Raw genomic sequence first — 18,827 nt, 5'->3', positions numbered from 1 at the left:
TGTTTCTTGTTCACATCTTGTGTTCCTGTATTAGTCCAGGAACATGTCTGCTAATGTGAAAGACACAAACGAAGAGCATACTAGATCCCTTAACATCAAAGATGCATCTCTCAGCAAACCAGCCATCAGCCCAATGATGAAAGAGCACAGATGTTGTGACGGGGTGACGGGAGGATTTATGTGGCAAAGAGAAAATAGACTGAGTAGGAGGGTGACAAAAAGGTGGATACATTTATGTTTGAAAAAAAGAGAGAGAGACTGTATTGTTGTAGCCACTGTATTGATACTGGGAGCACAGCTGACCATTAGATGTTACATACAGCAGACAGAAAGACAAAAAAGAAGAGAAGATCAATTAGAGAGAAAATGTCTATAATGAGCAGGAGGGAGGCAGTGAAAGGCAGGAAGAGATGAGGGAGAGGAAGAGCAAAGAGAAAACAACAAAAACAACAGAACTATTTAGTGTCTTATTGTTGTCAGATGCGGGGGACATGAGCCAAGAGGAACGGGGGTCTTTGTTTGTCTGAATGTGCACTTAATGGCTTCCTTTCAGTTCACTGTCTGCATCGAGACTTTTGATCACACGTGTCTGTCAAATATCACAACGGTACAGTTTTTGCCTCTAATTGTAGGTCTGTACAAAATATAGTGAGCTGCCTACTCTATATTCCAAAACTAAATGATGCTGCCTTTTAAAATATGTTCCGGCCAAACTCAAAGCCAGTATTTATAGGAGAAAGCAATCCCAAAATGCATTGCAACAAACTGTGAATAAAAAGTACGAGAAATATTTATAATAAATAAATGTATATTATTGTATATTAATAAATATACATCATAATATAATATATACATAATAATAAATGTATATTAATGTATACATATTTAAATGTAATACACAAAAGTATCAATTGAATTACTTCTGTAAAAAAAATAGATTAATTTGTGTGGTTAAAATTATAATAAGAGTAATAATTCGAAAAAATAAAATGTTGGGTAATATTAGTATGTGATTCAAATTAGATTATTTTAAAAATTAAATGTTGTTGTTTTATTTTTTATTTAATAATCAAATAATTAAAATGCATTAAATAATTATTAAAAAATATATATTATTTTGATATTATCTGTTAGTGTGTTGTTAACATACATATTTTTAAATATTATTTTATTATTTGAAAATGAACGCTTAAATATGTAAAAAATATTGTACCTAATATTTGTGATTAAAATAGAATCTTTCAAAAACGCAATCATTACTAAAAATTAATTAAATAATTAAAACTCATTTAACCAACTGATAATAATAATAATGTAATAATTTGTTATGAAAAGAGAAATAATTTAATAAATACCATGTATAATTGCACCCAATATATATATAATATCACACAAATATTGGCTAAATATAGAATAGGCTATGTGACAATTTTGAAATTACATTCTTTTAATAATTCTTTAGCATTAAAGATTTTAACCCATGTTTGTGTGTGCTGTGTTTAGGCTTATTAGAGTTTCAGCATCTCACAACATGAGTGCCATATTGTTGAGATCCTGTTAAAACCAGTTTTAGCTTTTGAAAAACCTGCATTTTGTTCCATTCCACTGCACTCCTACCAGGTTTTTTTAAACACATGTACGTGTATGTGTGCTGTATGAACGCCCCCTTTAAAGGCAGCTCACTATGTAGACTGTAAGCCAGCTCACTAGATTTTGTACCAGAGCATGTGCGTGCCTTCTCACCATTAGTAGCCTGTATTTAGTATCTCTCCTGACAGATTTGTCAGGTTTGGGGAGCTGGCTGTCTTCCCTATTTTGTGTTCATTAAAAGGTCCCATCTTAGCTCCACTTTAGTTATCAGGCATGGCGATGGCGAGCGAGTCTTCCAGTTCCCTCTCTCTGCTCAGATGACTGCATTAGGCAGCACCTTTAAAGATAATTGCTTAATTGGGGCCTTTTCATTAGCTGTCAGCGTATGAGTGGCCGTGAATGGCTAAGATAAGACCGTAATTATGTGGCCTGCTTCGATATCCACTTTCGCTAGAGAAGGATGCTGACAAGCGGCTCTCGTGGTCCAGCATCGCTCGCCGCGGCCTGTCAGAGAGCCCGAGACACAAAAGAAGATGAGTAGGAGAGAGAAGAAAGGCTTCAGAGAACATTAGAGAGAAAAGAAGGCTGAAAAAAGGGAGAAATGGGGTTTCACAGACATATAAAAACACATGTGATTAGTGAGGGGACAGACATGCTATTAGCCGGGATCATAAAAGGCAGAGAGATATGGTCAGAGGATCACAAGGAAAACACACTGTGATTAAGAAAAAGAAAAATGTGTATATAATGTAATAAAATGTATATTAACAAATATGTTTAAGGTGGCATTTAAAATACATTTTAAATGCCACATTAAACATATTTGTTAATACACAAATATTATTCATGTGTATGTTTTTTTTCTACGAATTTCTCTTCTGTAAAGCACTTTGTAAGTGCTGTTTTAAGGTGCTAAAAATAAAGCTATACTTACTAACTAAAAGAAAAAAGTGAAGTCTTAAAGTACATTTACTCTGACTGAATTCTCTTTCCTGCTGAACACTATAGCCGATCCCATTGGTTGTTGCTGCATTGAGTCATTTTTAGGGCATTTATTTTTTTGCTTGGTTGGTTATTTATATTAGCTCAATAAAGCCATTAAATGCATTATTTATAAAACAGTTATATAGAAAAATCCTTAAATTATAAAAGAATTAAAAGTATTTGTTTGAAAGAAAATATCACTTTTATTTAGCAAGGATGCAATTAATTGATCAAAAGTGACAGATAAAGACTTTTACATTATTACATAAAATGTCTATTTCAAATAATTGCTGGTCTTTTGAACTTGCTATTCATCAAACCTGAAAAAAGTAACACGGTTTCCACACAACTATAAATCTTAACATTGATAATAATAAAAATGTTTCTTTCTACATTTTAAAATGTATTGAAATATAAAACAACTATTTTAAAATGTAATTTTCAAAAATATTACTGTTTATGCAGCTTTAGTGAGCTTACATTTCTCTTCAAAAACATTAAAAAGTCTGTCTATATACTTATAATTCAGGTATTTTTTCATTTCATTTTTCTTCATGTATCAGCACAACCACCAAAAGCATCCAAACGTAAATCAGAATTAAGCATGTACCAAAAGTGCTTTCATTGTAAACAGTCACCAATTTTAATCTGGCAAGTTGAAAAGTGTGAATCGCAGGGGCTTTTCATGTGGTTTGGCCATCAATAAACTGGCACAAATTCATCACCAGCTGGACAGAAACAGACTCTGAGGATGAGAGGTGATTAGAAAAGTCACAAACATGGAGGGGAATTTACTTTGATGTTTAGCCAAAGATGACAAATGCATGACAGGTACTTAAGCTGTCTAGGTCAACGATGTCACATGTGGAAGGATTAATATACATCTATGAGTATGAAAGCTATGTAAAACTACACTCCGTTTCATTGAAAACTTTTGCAGCTTATAAACCAATAAAAAAGGGTGTTGTTTGGCCTAATCCATAGAGTTTGAAATGCAAACTCAATATGTGAATGTCTCTGAAAATACACTCTTAAAAAGAAATGTTACAGTATTTGGTTCTCCAAAGAACATTTCAGTGTCTTTAAAGAACCTTTTTTTTAGTGTATAGAACATTTTAAGATTCCAAAGAAACTTTTCCTACTAAAGAATCTTTTGTGGAATGGAAAAGTTCCATGGATGTTAAAGGTTATTTGTGGGACCATATATGCCAATAAAGAACCTTTATTTTTAAGAGAGTATCACAGGACCTGGAACATCATTCCTACTGTGAGAGCAGAGGAGAAGAAAAGGGAAAATGAAAGATGAGGGTGGAGAGAGAGAGTGATGCGCAACACAGGAAGTGGATGGGGGCAAGATTAGTTTTGCTCCGGTAGTGACAGATCTGAAGAACAGGAGAGGCGAGAAGAGAGATGAAACCCGGGAGAAGAGCAGGATTAGTGCCTCTAGAGGGATGGTATGTGTGTGCGCATGTACCGGATGCAGGGGGGGGGGGGATCCTGGAATATGAGGAATTCTGTGAGTTCAGTGGGGATTAGTCTTGCTTGAGGAGTGAGAGCTTGAGAGGAGGATGTGAGAACATTTCTTGATCTCGGCTTGCATCATACATGGAAGAGCCGCGAATTCTTACACCTCCAGGGTGGCACAATGCTGAAGGTACAACTGAAAAAAGTCTATCTTTTAAACAAAACCAAAAAAGCTAAACTTTAAGTCACTTACAAAGTGTCTTCTACCGATCACTGTTTATTTGATGTACCAGAAAAGTGGTCCATCCATCAGCTGAAGGTTTGGTTGTGCTCAGGCATTGGCCTTGTACCTGTGAGATCTCACTTCTTTGAAGGTACTGCAGCATGTTTCTCTTCCTCTAACTAGCAAAGGTGATATTGTTCCCTTCCTCACCAGCTAACACCAGAGAGTCTTTTGTAAAATCCATATATATATAGATGTTAAAAAATGTGGTTCTTCTATTTGTGGGTGTTTGGCTAAAGTCTCAGAGTGATGGTTGATTCATAGCAGGGCCGTAACCACCATGGACAATAGGGTTTTTCGCATCAGGTGGTTATAGGAACTAGCCGCCATGCAGGCGGTCACCTGAGAAATGAAAGCTTTAGCGTAAATTCTGCCAGGAAGACTCAATTACTACGTCACTTATTACCCTCACATCTATCATGTCTTAATACTTGCTGTATAAAAGATCGGTACTTACACATGATTGAGTTCGCAGACGCTGACGCAAACAATTACCTCCACCCTCCCCACCACCACCAGAATGGTCCTGTCCATACCTCCTGGGGGGTCGGCTGCGCCCCTGCCTTCGTCTTCGGGCAGGAAATGCAGATCCGCTACCCTCGGATTATGCACTACGGACACTACACCAAAGAACTTTAATTGCTTGATGGGCTGTCAATAAATTAATGCTTTGTTACATCATTCTATCTCCCGAGTGTTTCTGGTAGAACAAAATTTTCCCCTACAGCCATTTTTCTGTTAGCATTCGCACTGCCAGTTGGAACTCTGAAATGACGTAAGCTGGTCGACAGCGACGTCAACAAGGGTGTAGCTGTTATCTGATTGTGTGTTGTGGGTTTTGTGTTAACGGAGTTAGAATGTAGACGTATAAGTTATGCGATTGAAAGAGCAAAATGGAGGGCTGAGAAAAGAGAAAAAGGTTCGTGCATGGTTGCCATGTTCGTGGAGTAAACATACCGGTATGTAAACTGTGTTTACATGGCTTTTTTAAAAATGACTGGGGCTGGTGTTTCAAATGGCAAATTGTGCTGCACCCCATGAAAGTTATGCATAAAATAAAAAATTTTAGGCTGCTCTAACAGCGCTTGTCATGTCAAAATGATTAAGATGGCCATTTAAATCAAAGACTGTTCTTACTGTTCACAAAAGACGAGTACAAATAATGTAAGTAATTGGACAAGAATGAATGTGCGCATGTTTTAAAATATTATTTGCAAATCGTTTAAATTGATTACTTCACTCCTTTCACCATTTTCATTTCTTTAACTTTATTCACTTAAATCCCTTTTAATTCTTTACTTATATTTAAAAAAATAATAATAACATTTTATAACCCCAGCCCCCCCAGGACTTTATTTAAACCCCGATTTACAGAATAGTATAATAAAATGCATCAACCATAACCCTTAGAAAAATGATACAGGCTATATATTTTGTTTGTCCGTTTATCTCAAAAGTCTGGGCTGGGGTCAGTAATACTTTTTTAATGATTTTGAAAGAAGTCTCTTATGATCACCAAGGCTGCATTTGTTTGATCAAAATACAGTAAGAATATAATATTGTCATTCTATTCTATCACAAGCTGATCATTCATGCAGAAGAAGTGAATCAACACAACTATACATCTATTGCTGATTAATTTAATTCAGTTGATTGAAAAACAATAAAGTGAGTTGTTTGGGGATGAAAAATATCCACTAAAGTGTCATGACACTGCCATTAATTGTATAAATCACTATTTAAACAGTCTATTATCATGCTTTTTAATTGTTATTTACGGCTCCTTGAATCCCCCGATCTTGATTTTCAGATTACACCCTCGCTATACGGAAAGCTGTGTCTGTTGTGTTTCCATGGCAACATCTTGTTTGTCTTTTAACTGGGAGCACTGGAAAGGAAGGAGACATGATACTAAAACATCCTACAAAACAACTGATTAGCATGTCTTGTTTATTGTAATACATTCCAGAAAAGTGACATTGATGGAGAGAGTGATGCAGAAAGGGAAAAGGAGAACCGAAACAGACAGAGAAAGAGATGTTAAAAGAGATGGGGGAGGGAGAGTGGGGAAAGAAAGAGAAATAAAGAAATGACCTGTGTTTACTGAGTGACCCTTGAGAGCCGGAGAGGAAGCCTGGATCGACTTTAATTGCCCTTGCACACGAAGGGGGTGGGAGAGAGACAGGTATGAGCGCAAATGAGGCGAAGGTTTGAAGGAGGATTGTACAGCAAGAGGAGCCGAGAGAGAACGCTGGTGTTTGTCATCATTTTGAAATGGCAGAAGAGAATAGAGAGGGAAAGAACGAGAGAGAGAAAAAAAACAATGCCATCTCATTAGTATTCACAGATATTCAAGTGTGCTTCTAGCTCACATACATTATGTGCTCGTGGATGATACCTAAAACATACGATATTAGCATACTGACAACATCTAAAACAAACACTTTCAAATGTATAAGTTGATTTTAACTTTTACTTTGTGCAAATAGTATTTAACATACTCAGTGTGAACTAAAAAGCATCTATTTTTTAAAGTCATCATAAAACTGAAGTTGCGATAGTCTTTTCTTCTTTATTGTAACGTATATCCAAGTGAAACGGCTTCTCGAGCAAGAAAAATGTAGGGTGGGACTTGATTTTGTCCATCGGAACTGATTGGATCGTTGGATGGTTGTGGTTTGCTATTGGTCGATCTCATGTGATCATCACGTCATCTGAGAAGAGATGAGATGTCAATGTAAATACTGCAATATTCCATAAAAAATAAGAATTGTCCATTTTGATTTCATGGTGACTTTAACAGTCTCTATATGTGTCAGACATTCGTACATCAAGTGTGCTTCAATCACACATAGTTGAACACATACATCTTCTGATGCCGCTGGACATAATCAGTGATGTTCCTGGAATCATCGGGTGTTTCGGGTCTTTCAACATCATACACCAACATCACACCCAAGCTTGTCCAGCTGGCTAGCTACTTAGCACTCCATGGCTCTCCTCTTTTGAGCCATAGCCACTTTGAAGCCCTCTCTGCTGCTTCAGTGGTACTGCAGAAAGCCGATCTCTTGCTGACTCCCTGAACACCCAGCTCTATGTAGGCACTGGCTAAGAAACGTGTTGCAAATCCCCTACATCCAACCTCCACTGGGATACACCTCGCTCTCCATCCTGCCTGCTTGCAGTCGCTGACCAGTCCTGCATACTTGGAGAGCTTCCTCTCAAAGGCCTCTTCCAAGTGATATTCCCACGTGTCTGTTCCAGCAGCACAACTTGTTTAGTAGATTCTGACACTAGGACGATGTCTGTCCGCAGGGTGGTAACTGCGATATGGCTAGGGAACTTCAGCTGCCTTTCCAGGTCCACTAACAACTGCCAGTCCCTTGCAGTGGCAAGCCTGCAGATTTTCTTTTAGTAGATCTAATCTAGGCTGTTACAATTTATTAGTTTTAAGTGATATTGATTTATATTGAGTAATAGTAAATCTAAAATGATGATGTTTGACAGTTTTGTTGTAAACCTTTACAATATATTCAAACAAACTACATTACCCATGCGCAGCGGCGCGAGTGACGAGGAAGGAGGTGGAGCTGGGAGTGTCAGTCTGTACTTCTGTCAGTCTGTTTATGCTGCGTTCCAGGCAGGTTTTTGAGCACGTAAATCACGTCTTCAAACCACGACTCACGACTTTGTAGCATTCCAGGCCAGTCACGCCAAACTACCTGAGCGCAAGGATTTGTGGTTGCTAGAGTACATCGATCTAGTACGAATTCACGGGTGGGAAGTCACGGGTTTGACTGCCGTTCCAGTGCACTTTCACGGGTATAAGGTTGGGAAAACACGGGTTACAGGTTGCCTGGAACGATGTACTCCCAGTTACGAGTTGGAAAAACACGGGTTACAGGTTGCCTGGAACGCGGCATAAATTATGTGAATAAAATGCAAATTTTGGGCACTTGTGATCCATGTACAGCACCTGCCGCAGTATTTCATTCACTTAAAACACCGGCACATTCTAAAACGCTTAATGTGAAAAACAATTAAAGAGCCAAAAATGTACAAAAACTGTGTTAAAAATATAAAATTCAGTATACAGCTTATTTATGATGTATATGGGAGCAGATGAGCCCAGAATATGAACACAATGCGCTTAATGGTTACTTTATAATGGTTTTTCATGGGGAAATGCTTAATGAGAAACTGTGCGTTGCATTTATATTCTGGGTTCATCTTGCCTGATAGTATGCATCATCAATAAGTTGTATGCTAAATTTGGTCTTTTAAAGGGACACTATGCAGCTTTTTTAGCTTAACTGAACAGCTTCAGAGTTATTGAAATGTTTATATAACTTCTTTCGGGTTGAATGGTGGGCGTCTCGACCCCCCCTGGTGCCCGTGAGCGGAAAAATCCCACTTGCAACTTCGGTGCGGCGGGCCGCGTCAGGAAGTATCGCGTGATATCAGCTCTCGCGATGTAACATATTCCTTTACGGCAACTGCACACGTACACACAGGAACAAGGTAGATGGATGGAGTTTGTCACACTATCGTCATGGCTGAGCCGGCATATAAGATGCAGAAAGCTAGGAAAGCATTGTCGGAGGAACAGAGAAAGAGGAAACGGCAGACTGACCGAGCGAGGAGTCGGACACGAGCATAGGCATAATTTGCGGGTGTGTTATGTCCCCATTGAAACTTCTCGCGGCACGGATGTACCATTACAAACAAATAAAACATCTCCAGGTAACTCTAGTAGAGCATTCATTTCGTACGTTTGTTAAATAAGAGGCGATCTGAAATGTGTTATTTTTGAAATCAAGTGACCAAAGTGCTCGTTGCCTCTGCGATCAGTGGTGCAGATAAGTTACAGTGTTCTGTTGTGACGCGCGCCTGAATCCGTTGCGGGGACTGAGAGACTCTCTATATTTTGTTATGGTAAAATCACAAAACCTAATGCACAAAAAACATGTCCCTGCTTGAAATACAACCACTAATAAACAATCGGTTTTGATGAGGAAAATAAACTATACTACTAGTACCGACTAGAACCCAGAACCTCTGACACACTTGGCAAAAGTTCTGCCTCTGGACCATTAAAATTGTCGGATCTATGTATTTAATCACGTGAAAATTCTCACCACTAACAACATATATTATATCTCATTAAACGACAAATTAAACACAATGTACTATTGTATACTATCTATATAACAGGCCATGTCACGCTCTGAGTGAGTGGTATTTACGACAGTAACGTTAAATTCAAGCACTCCACAGTAACTCTAGGGGTCGCTGTTTGACAAAAACGGGATTTCTGCATAATGCCCCTTTAAAATCACTGTCTAACTACATTAGTTAGTAAAAAAAGTATTTAAAAAAAAACGGCGGGCAATAGATGAAAGCCTTGTTTTGCCCTGCAGAGGTTGTGCCCTACACTATGAGGGTGTAATGTGAAAACTATAAATATGTAAGTAATATCTAAAAGTAAAAAAGAGAAAAGATCAGGGTTTAAAAAAAGACATGCGAAAAGAGAAGAATTAGGACGTAGCCTACTGGCAGGATAAAGCTGTAGTGCATGGAAGGAGAAAGATGGATGATGGTGGACAGAATGGAAAGAGTGAGACAGAGATGGATGGAGACAGAGAGAGATAGAATTAATGAGTGACCAAAGAGAGAGAATTTCACAGATGGACTCAATAAAGCTGCTGGAGTCCTCCTGATATATTACATGAAAAAGCAAGAAGAGCTTAGATAATAAAAATTAAAAGGCTTATATCAATACAAATATCAGGTGAAAACATATTCTCAAATGTCCCTCCTTGTTGAGAAATCATCAGGTGTCTGATTATTTAATTTGATATGTTTTTAAGTTGCATTTCACATTTCTTAATGGCAGAGCAGTGAAAAAAAAAATAATTTTAAAAGCAAAACTATAGTAACATTAATTATCATAATATCAATAATTTAAAATAATTATAATACACAAATTATAATAATATTATTAATATAATATTTTACAAATTAATGTTATGACCAGTGTTGGTCATTACAAGTAACTTGAGTTACGTAATCAGATTACTTTTTCATGCAACAAGTACAGATTACTTTTTAAATTTACAACTAAATATCTAAGTTACTTTTTCAAATAAGTAACGCTAGTTACTTTTTCACATTTATTGACTGACAGCTCTCCTGTCCCCATGTTGAGAGAAATAAAGTGAGGAGATGTTGTGTGCGCTGTGTAAACATTCATTTCACTTTTGGTGTGAAAGCGCCTTAACATTTGTCAAAAATATGCCTTTTTTGTTGTTATTAAAAAACAAACAAGCAAGCCCAGCCCAGGTAAGAAAAAGTAACGCAAAAGTAATGTTATTAGTTACTTTTTTGGGGAGTAACACAATATTGTAAAGCATTACTTTTAAAAGTAACTTTCCCCAACACTGGTTATGACAACCTTAAGTGTGAAACGATAGGCGTAACAGGGTTTGGACAGAAAGAATAAAGAGCAGAGCTGGGCAGAATTCCTCCTCCCGCCAGGACTGACAGCTATTATTCCAGCCCGAATGAGTCTCAATCAATACAGGTGACTGGCTATCGGTGATCAATTACAGTGCAGGGACAGCATTGATCATGCTCAGTCACATGTGGCGTAAACAAGACGCCGGCGATCAATAGCGCTTCGCAGCGTTCAGCTCTGGACAATCACTGTGCATCTCAATTAAGCGAATCCTGAGCCGCCGTGTGCGCTTTGATAAAGAGACTCATTTAGCCGCATCACTGTAAGACAATAGAGCTCGCCGCCATCGTCCACTGAGCGTGTGATACCGCCAGCCATCAGGGAGCCTGCCAGATCAATCATCTTTTGTTGCTTATTGCAGCAAAGGGAAAGACATAGACAGGCAGGCAGAAAGATGGCGAGACAGCCTGTGCCTTATGAATGTTGTGGCAAACAAATGAGTTAGTGTTCTGGCTCAAGTATACTGTGTTTGAGCTCAATTAGTGGTTCATTATTATGAGTATTCCTCTGTCGCTCAGTTTAGGAGTCATAAGCATCATATGATATGTCCACAGTCCACACCACTTTATGAAATATCTCATGGCAGTGATTGATCGAATACAGAATAAAAGAAAAATAAATCAAATGAAAAAACTACATTAGTGTCTAAAATTACAACCCTAAACCACTCAAATTTTCTAAGTGAAAATTCAATCCAGTGTCAAATTTGACAATCAATTACTGATGCATTTATCCACCGAGTTTAAAATCCCAGGGCTGACATTAGCAGAATGAAGTTATCAAATTAAGTGTCGCAAGTTCATTTGAGTGCTTGAATTACTTGATAAGCGTGATTGATCCCTCAATCACTGTGTAATGAGAACATCATTTACATCAAAAATAGCAACTCAAAGAGTTATTGAAATTTCTGTTTAAATATTTTTTTTTAACATTTTTCCATTAATATTTTTTTTGTATATTTGTGGGGGGTTTTATACATAAAAAATAATATACATAATATATAATAATATGTATATTATAAACTGGGGTCGATAGGATTTTTTAATAAGTCTCTTATTTTGACAGCCTCCATTTATTTAATAAAAAATACAGTAAAAATTATAGTATTGTGAAATATTACAATTTAAATATATATATATATATATTCTACACTCATAGTGCTATTGTTTACATTTCATTTCACATGGACGTTTTGTCAAAAATAGTAAATCGGTTATATTAAATTGCTTATGAATAAATTAATATTCATGATGTGACCTCTCAACTGTCTCCACCACTTTTTAAAATAAACTAACACTCGTGATTGGAGTACTAGAGTCATCGTGGTCTCATCCTCACTTTCTCGTCTTTGAAATTCCTTTATTAATTATCATAGGTTATGAACTGCATTCACTAATAAAGTCCTCTCATCTTGACCCAAGAGCTGGAGGAACAATGACTCAAACACTGCTGCATAGAGCTGAGTAAGTGTGTGTGTGTGTGTGTGTGTGTGTGTGTGTGTGATGGTGGATAGTGCTGCAATGATGATAAACGTCAACTTAACAATACTAATTTCCATACGTCAACCCTGTTTTTTTCATAGCTCGTGTCGTGAGACTAAAATTGGACTCCTTTATACGTCCTTGTTATCTGTTATATCATATATGCTTAATGCTATATAATCCTAAAACTTGACAAATTTACTTTTTAGCAGACTATGCATTTAAAATTCAGTCTCCTCTGAGCACAGCTTGTGCTATCGTTTGAGATCACTTCTGAAACTCTTGAAAACAAGAGATTAGAGTCTTTTTCTCAGGAGAAAAATCTGACAAGCACTAGACGTGAGAAAAAGTCTCCATTTGCTCTCCGCCTGATCTCATTGCTGTCAAGGAAAAACAATTGAGGCATTAAAGAAACAATATTACCAATGGGAACAGTTAAAAGACTCAACCGCCCTTCCTCTTCATTTGTCTCTATACTACTTACACAAACAAACACACACTTAAAAACAGCACACATAAAGGTCTAATGCATTGATGTCTATCTAATGGTGCACTCTGATCTGATGATGTACATTAAAATACAGTATCTCAGCTCACCTTCCTCACGCTGAGCTCCTTCAGCCAGACCACAAGCAAGCTCCATGGCTTCATCAAAGCTAAGCCAGAGAAAAAGAGAAAGGCACGAGTATTATCACAGCTAATGGCATTGAGTTCCTCAGATAGGTCTTGCATTAACTGTGCTGTGGAACGGAAGCTTTGTGTTGGACTATATGTGACAGTCTGCTTTCATCTATAAACTCTACTTTGGTGGTCATCATGACACATAAGGAGAAAGTATTAAATTTGTTTTAAAGGGATAGTTCAGCCAAAAATGAAATTTTGGTCAATATTTACTCACATACCTGTATGATCTGTTTCTATTATTTGAATTGTATAATTTTTTAGTCATATCTTTTCAATGAATCAGTTCAATGACTGGGGGATAACGCATTGCAAATAACTCAAGTTAAGTAATCAGATTACTTTTTAAAGTAACTAGTAAAGTAATGCATTACTTTTAAATTTATAATAAAATATCTGAGTTACTTTTTCAAAAACGTAACACAAGTTACTCTGTTTTTTTCATGTGTTGACTGACAGCTCTCCTGTCCCCATGTTGAAAGAAATCGGGAGTAAATGCAGAGGCGATGTGTTTGCTATGTGAACAGTTATTGTAGTTCTAGACTAAATGTGAACAGGTATTTACTCATCTCAGTTACACAAGAACAGATTCAGTATTCCTCTAAATGAATAACAGTGAAATGCAAACTCAGAATATTATGCAATTCTGCAATAATAATATATATTATGATATTATATCACATACTTAATCCATTTAATCTCAAGTTATTAACCATACAGACGTGAATTTGCACTTCCTTCAGCTTGAGGCTTAATCATTTCATTTGTTGGTGTGAAAAGTGTACATTTGCCCAAAACAGAAAATGGAAGTCCAGGTAAGAAAAAGTAAAAAGCAAAAGTATCTTGATTGATTTTTTTTTTTATTGATTATGTTTATTTCATTTATGGATATTTTCCATTAACTTACTTCATCATTCTCATATATATATAATTTATAAAACCATGATGAAAAGGAGGCAGGACAAAGAATATCTTATATTTCCTGCCCCCTCCACAAAAATAAAAAATAAACTCAACATATCAAAAGACTCAACATATCAAGTCCCCGTCAATACATGATGACAACAAATGAAACAAACTAGAAACCAAAACATCAATTTGCAAAAGCAAACCATGATCAGAACCATCATCAACTTCATACAAATCCATTGTTTTCTCTGTAAATCTTTTTTTAAACTGAAATATATTTTTACATTGCTTTAGTTAATTTTGCAAAGAATTCCAAACTTTAACTCCCACCACTGAAGTACACAATTTTTTTGCTGTTGTCCTTGCAGTTTGATACCTAAAATGTCCCTTTCTTCTTCCTTCATTTTCTATAAGGATAAACAAGTGTTGAAGGTTTGTGGGCAGTACTCTATCTTTTGCTTTAAAGGGATACTCCACTTTTTTTGGAAATTTTTAATTTTTAATAATCAAGAAACTTCACTGCCGTACCATGAGATCAGCAGACGTAATGATATGACGCAGCGCCTGAAAATAGGCCACCTTCCGTCAACACAACGGAACTATTTTCAGGCGCTGCGTCATATCATTACGCCTGCTGCTCTCATGGTACGGCAGTGAAGTTTCTTGATTATTACGCAGGAATGAGAGTATAGTTCCTAGCCATATCAGCCTGGAAAATCGCAACTTTACATTTTCCGTCGGTCTTAGTGCACGATGTAACTACAGAAGAGTCAAGTTTTAAATAGGAAAAATATCGAAACACTTTGGTAATTTTTTTTTTAGAAATGCTAATGGTCTTGTCCACTTCAATGATGTATGCTAAGTCATTTTGACATATATGTCATTTTTAAAAAGCCGTTTTGGTACACAATTATTACAAAAAGGTACGCCGTGTATGTTCTCGCTAAATTGCTCCCAAGTGTAAGATTGTTGTATTATAATAGTAGAATAAGTACCCCTTAGTTCTATAATACTTACAGTAAAAATATTTTTTTAATTCTCCTGGTTGTTACCCCTTTATTCCCTAAACTTTACATATTGTTCCCTTATACTTACATGCAAGTACTTTATGGTACACTATAAATATATGTAAATTCCTCTTAATTACACAGTACTTTCCGGGCTGTAATCTAAAGTGTTACCCACTTTCCATTAAACGTAAATAAGAAACACAATTATTATTATTTTTTTTTTAGAGAGTAATGCAATATTTATGCATTACTTTTAAAAGTAACTTTCCCCAACACTGTATATCGGTATTATTATTATATTTTTATTGAAATGAAATTATTACTTTTATTCAGCAAGGACACAAATTGATCAAAAGTGACAGAAAAGACATTCATAATGTTAAGGAAGATTTCTATTTCATATAAATGCTGTTCTTTTGATGGGTGGACAGGTGGAGCTGGGGAGGGTGGAGGGTTTCTGAAGCGCGCTGCACTGCTAAGGCAAATGCTAACCAAGTATTTGAAGGTTGAGCAGCGAGCTCATTGACCACTGATACGACAGGAACCAATCAGCTGCGTCCTATAGATAACGATGCGATTATGAACAGGTGCGTAAAAGGACCTATTAGCATGCACCATCTAGAGTTTCATGCCAGAACTTTGTATTTATATTAGCAGTAAATCAGAATATTAGAAGGATTTCTGGAGGATCATCTGACACCGAAGACTGGAGTAACGTTGCTGAAAATTCAGCTTTGCATCACAGAAATAAATGACATTTTAAAGTATATTAAAATAGAAAACAGTTATTTTAAGTTGTAATAATATTTCTGTTTTACTCTATTTTTGGTCAAATATATGCAGCTTTGTTTAGCACAAGAGGATTTAAACATTAAAAAAAACATTGCTAACCCAGACACTTTGGAACAGTGCATATATATATATATAGACTACAATTATGATACTTTTATGGTGCTTTTGCGTCCTTTTTGAAAACCTGTAAAGCCATTTTTATAGAAAAGAGCAATCAGTAGATTATTTCTCAAGTAAAAAGGTTTTCTTTCATACTCCACAGAAGAAAGAAAATAATACAGGTTTGCACTGATGAAATAATTTTCATTCTTGTGTAAACTTCGGGCTCCTAAATGACCTAATGCAAATTTGAAATATCCAGCTCAGTTGAAAACTGTGCCAATAAACCTCATGTTGTAAAGTTATCTGGTGCCAGTGGATGGCAGTAGAATTGAAGAAATACAAACCCAGACCTAAGCTGAAACTAACAGGAGTGCAAGTAGCTTTTTATACAATATATTTAACTTTTCTAAAGTTCTCTAGAAGTTCTGTATTTTTGAGACATTTATTATGGCATAAATCAAGCAAAAACGAAGCAAGCTACAACAGCCTCATGCCCTTAACATCAGCCATCTAAGTTATTCATTATCCTGTAAGTATTACCCTGATTGCTCTCTATTAAATTTAATTTGCTACATAGACTCAGTAGATGTAGAAACCAAACCCATCACATTGATTGACTTCTAGGGTTTGCACAAACACAGACAACACTAATCTCATTTAAAGCTGTGCCTCAATGTTCTCAATATAAATAATATTAAAAACCTGGTTTTATTAAAGTGAAGTGCTCTGCCTCATTGAGAACAAGCAGCAGTAAATGGCACTTGGGAACAAAGAAGAAGAAAGTGCCGGAAAGGGTTACCAACCTTGACTTCAATCACTGAAAGTGTTATTTCACTAACCGTGGGACTTTTGTTTGTTTCATAAAAGGTGAGACAATTGCTGTATTCTCTTCTGAAAGAACTGGAATAGGAAGATATCACTGAGTATAGCTCAGTGCAGCACAGTCACAGAGGTGTGTTAAAAGCTTTTAGAAAATATTGCTCATAGGACTGATCTTGGAGAAGTTAATTGCCACTCAAATCATGCTAGTCTCGGTTGATTTGATGTAGAACCGCTAATTTCAAAGATTCAAGGACAAAGCAAAAAATAAGTCAAAAATTAATATAAATTTCGTAATCTTGTTGTCCAATAGAATGACTTATATACAGTATATGGAATGGAAGGCCATTTGTGTCACATCAGATAAAAAAAATCATACATAAAAATTCTAAATTATGACATATTTGTTTATAATTATGAGATTAAACGCTAAAATTATGACTTCAAAAGTCTTAATTATGAGATAAAGTTGTTTTTACATTTTGAAATGACATAGAAAGTCATAATTATCAAAACTTATAGCAGAAGAGGTATGGTTTGAACATCATAAGTTCAACCATGTAAGTCATATTTCAACTTAGTATGTCCTAATTTTTTGCTTTTTAAGGCATAAATTCGATTTAGTATGTCATAATTTCAACTTTCTATCTCATAATTATGACTTTTTACAGTAAGGCATAATTTCGACTTAGTATGACATAATTTCACAATTGTATCTCATAATTATGACTTTTTAAGTCAATCCTGACTTTTCATCACATAATTATGTCTTATGTCAATTTCATAATTTCAACTTTTAATGCATGTTTTTTTTCTTGTGCCGGAAATGGACTTCCATACTGTATATACACTATCTGTTTTCAGAAAGAGAAAAAAGAATGGCGTTCTTTTTCTTGTTTTAAGCATAATGATTTTCATCCTATTTGTTTTTTAACAAGAAAAAATTGCCAGTGTGGTAAGAAAAATAAACTTAATTCTCATTATATAACCTCATTCTTTTCAAAATATTTAATGACCAAAAAATTATTAAGAAAATGTTTTTTTTTTCTTCTCTCCTTTGAATACAAGGCGATGCACATTTTCTCCTTGAAACTGTTCTGTAATTAGCTTCATTGTTTCTCAGCGCCAACTGCCCTGACCTGGGAATGATAAAAACACAAATTATAGCGCTTCAGTCCCCTGACGCAAGAACTGCAAATGGACACACATGGAAAGGCTGTTACAGATGAGAGCAACATATGTTTTCATTCCAGTAAGTGCTAGCCGGTTGTCTAGTGTTTTAGCTCTGATTAAAGTTAAGTTATTAGTTCCCTTTATGGTCAACGTTGAGAAGCCACTGCTCTTATACAGCAGAGAATGATTTATCCTTGACCTAGAGGACTGTGGTGAGGACATGTGCCCAATAAAGCTCCATCACGGTATTAATTCTTAACCCTGTTCAATAGCAGAAGCTAATAACAGTTAAACTCACTGGGGAAGGATAGCAGAAGCTAAGTCTCCTTGCTAACAGCTGCTTTTTTAAAGCTGAAAGCTCAGGCAGGTACTGTTGAAATGCTAAGAGGTGATGATGAGACAGTTAGAAAGAGCTGGCAGCACTAAACAGCTGTCACTTCCTGTGGCCTTTTTCAATATGTATTCACATTATCTTTGCAGTTTTGTTTGTTGTGGTTCACATAACTTAATTTTTTTAAGTTTAGTGAAGTAATCATATTTTAAGGGTACTGAAATATGTTCATTGACCTATTGACATTTTAAGTGTTTCATTAAAAGCAGTGTCCGTTGGGTTTATCAAGTGTATTATCCTGATCTTTTCTACATGTTATACCTCTAAAATAGTTATTTCTACCACTAACAACAGTGAGGAAATTCTATCAACTTTTAGTCACCATGAGCTCTGCAACAACGTTTGGATGTGACCCAGTTTTGTCGGCAGAGAGCTATCTTACTCCTGCAGTTGGCCTGAACACCAGCGCAACGTTTGAGTGACAGCTCTAAATACTGTGTTATCTGAAGCGCTATTTGTCCATGTAGTGGCACATTTAGCTCAAGTCGATGCAAGCATAAGATTCTGCAAATGAGGAGAAAAATCAAGGTGCTATATAAATTAAATTAGACTGATAGTGCGTTTGTTTAGAGACAAGGCTGATGAAAGTGTAGCCGAAGGCAGGAATTGTGGTAATCATGTTTACCAAAAT

The 18,827-nt window shown here is 36.1% G+C and overlaps 2 protein-coding genes across 2 annotated transcripts in view; one reads left to right on the top strand and one right to left on the bottom strand.

The window, feature by feature from the left end:
• The window catches only part of efna1a (ephrin-A1a), a 305,299-nt gene that overhangs the window by 4,730 nt on the left and 281,742 nt on the right, over window positions 1-18,827 (top strand). The window lies entirely within an intron of this gene.
• The window catches only part of si:dkey-266f7.9 (uncharacterized protein LOC100006223 homolog), a 66,160-nt gene continuing 54,631 nt past the window's right edge, over window positions 7,299-18,827 (bottom strand). Inside the window, exons 4-5 of the mRNA XM_056268387.1 lie at window positions 12,917-12,975; window positions 7,299-7,576 (exon numbers count right to left, since the gene is read on the bottom strand). Of these exons, the coding sequence (XP_056124362.1) occupies window positions 7,299-7,576; window positions 12,917-12,975 (337 nt within the window). The remainder of the gene's footprint in view (window positions 7,577-12,916; window positions 12,976-18,827) is intronic.

Source organism: Rhinichthys klamathensis, unplaced genomic scaffold (assembly GCF_029890125.1).
Source record: "Rhinichthys klamathensis goyatoka isolate OS25496 unplaced genomic scaffold, OSU_Roscu_1.1 h1tg000271l_1, whole genome shotgun sequence".
Taxonomy (NCBI): Eukaryota; Metazoa; Chordata; class Actinopteri; order Cypriniformes; family Leuciscidae; genus Rhinichthys; species Rhinichthys klamathensis.
This window is presented reverse-complemented; position numbering and strand designations above follow the sequence as displayed.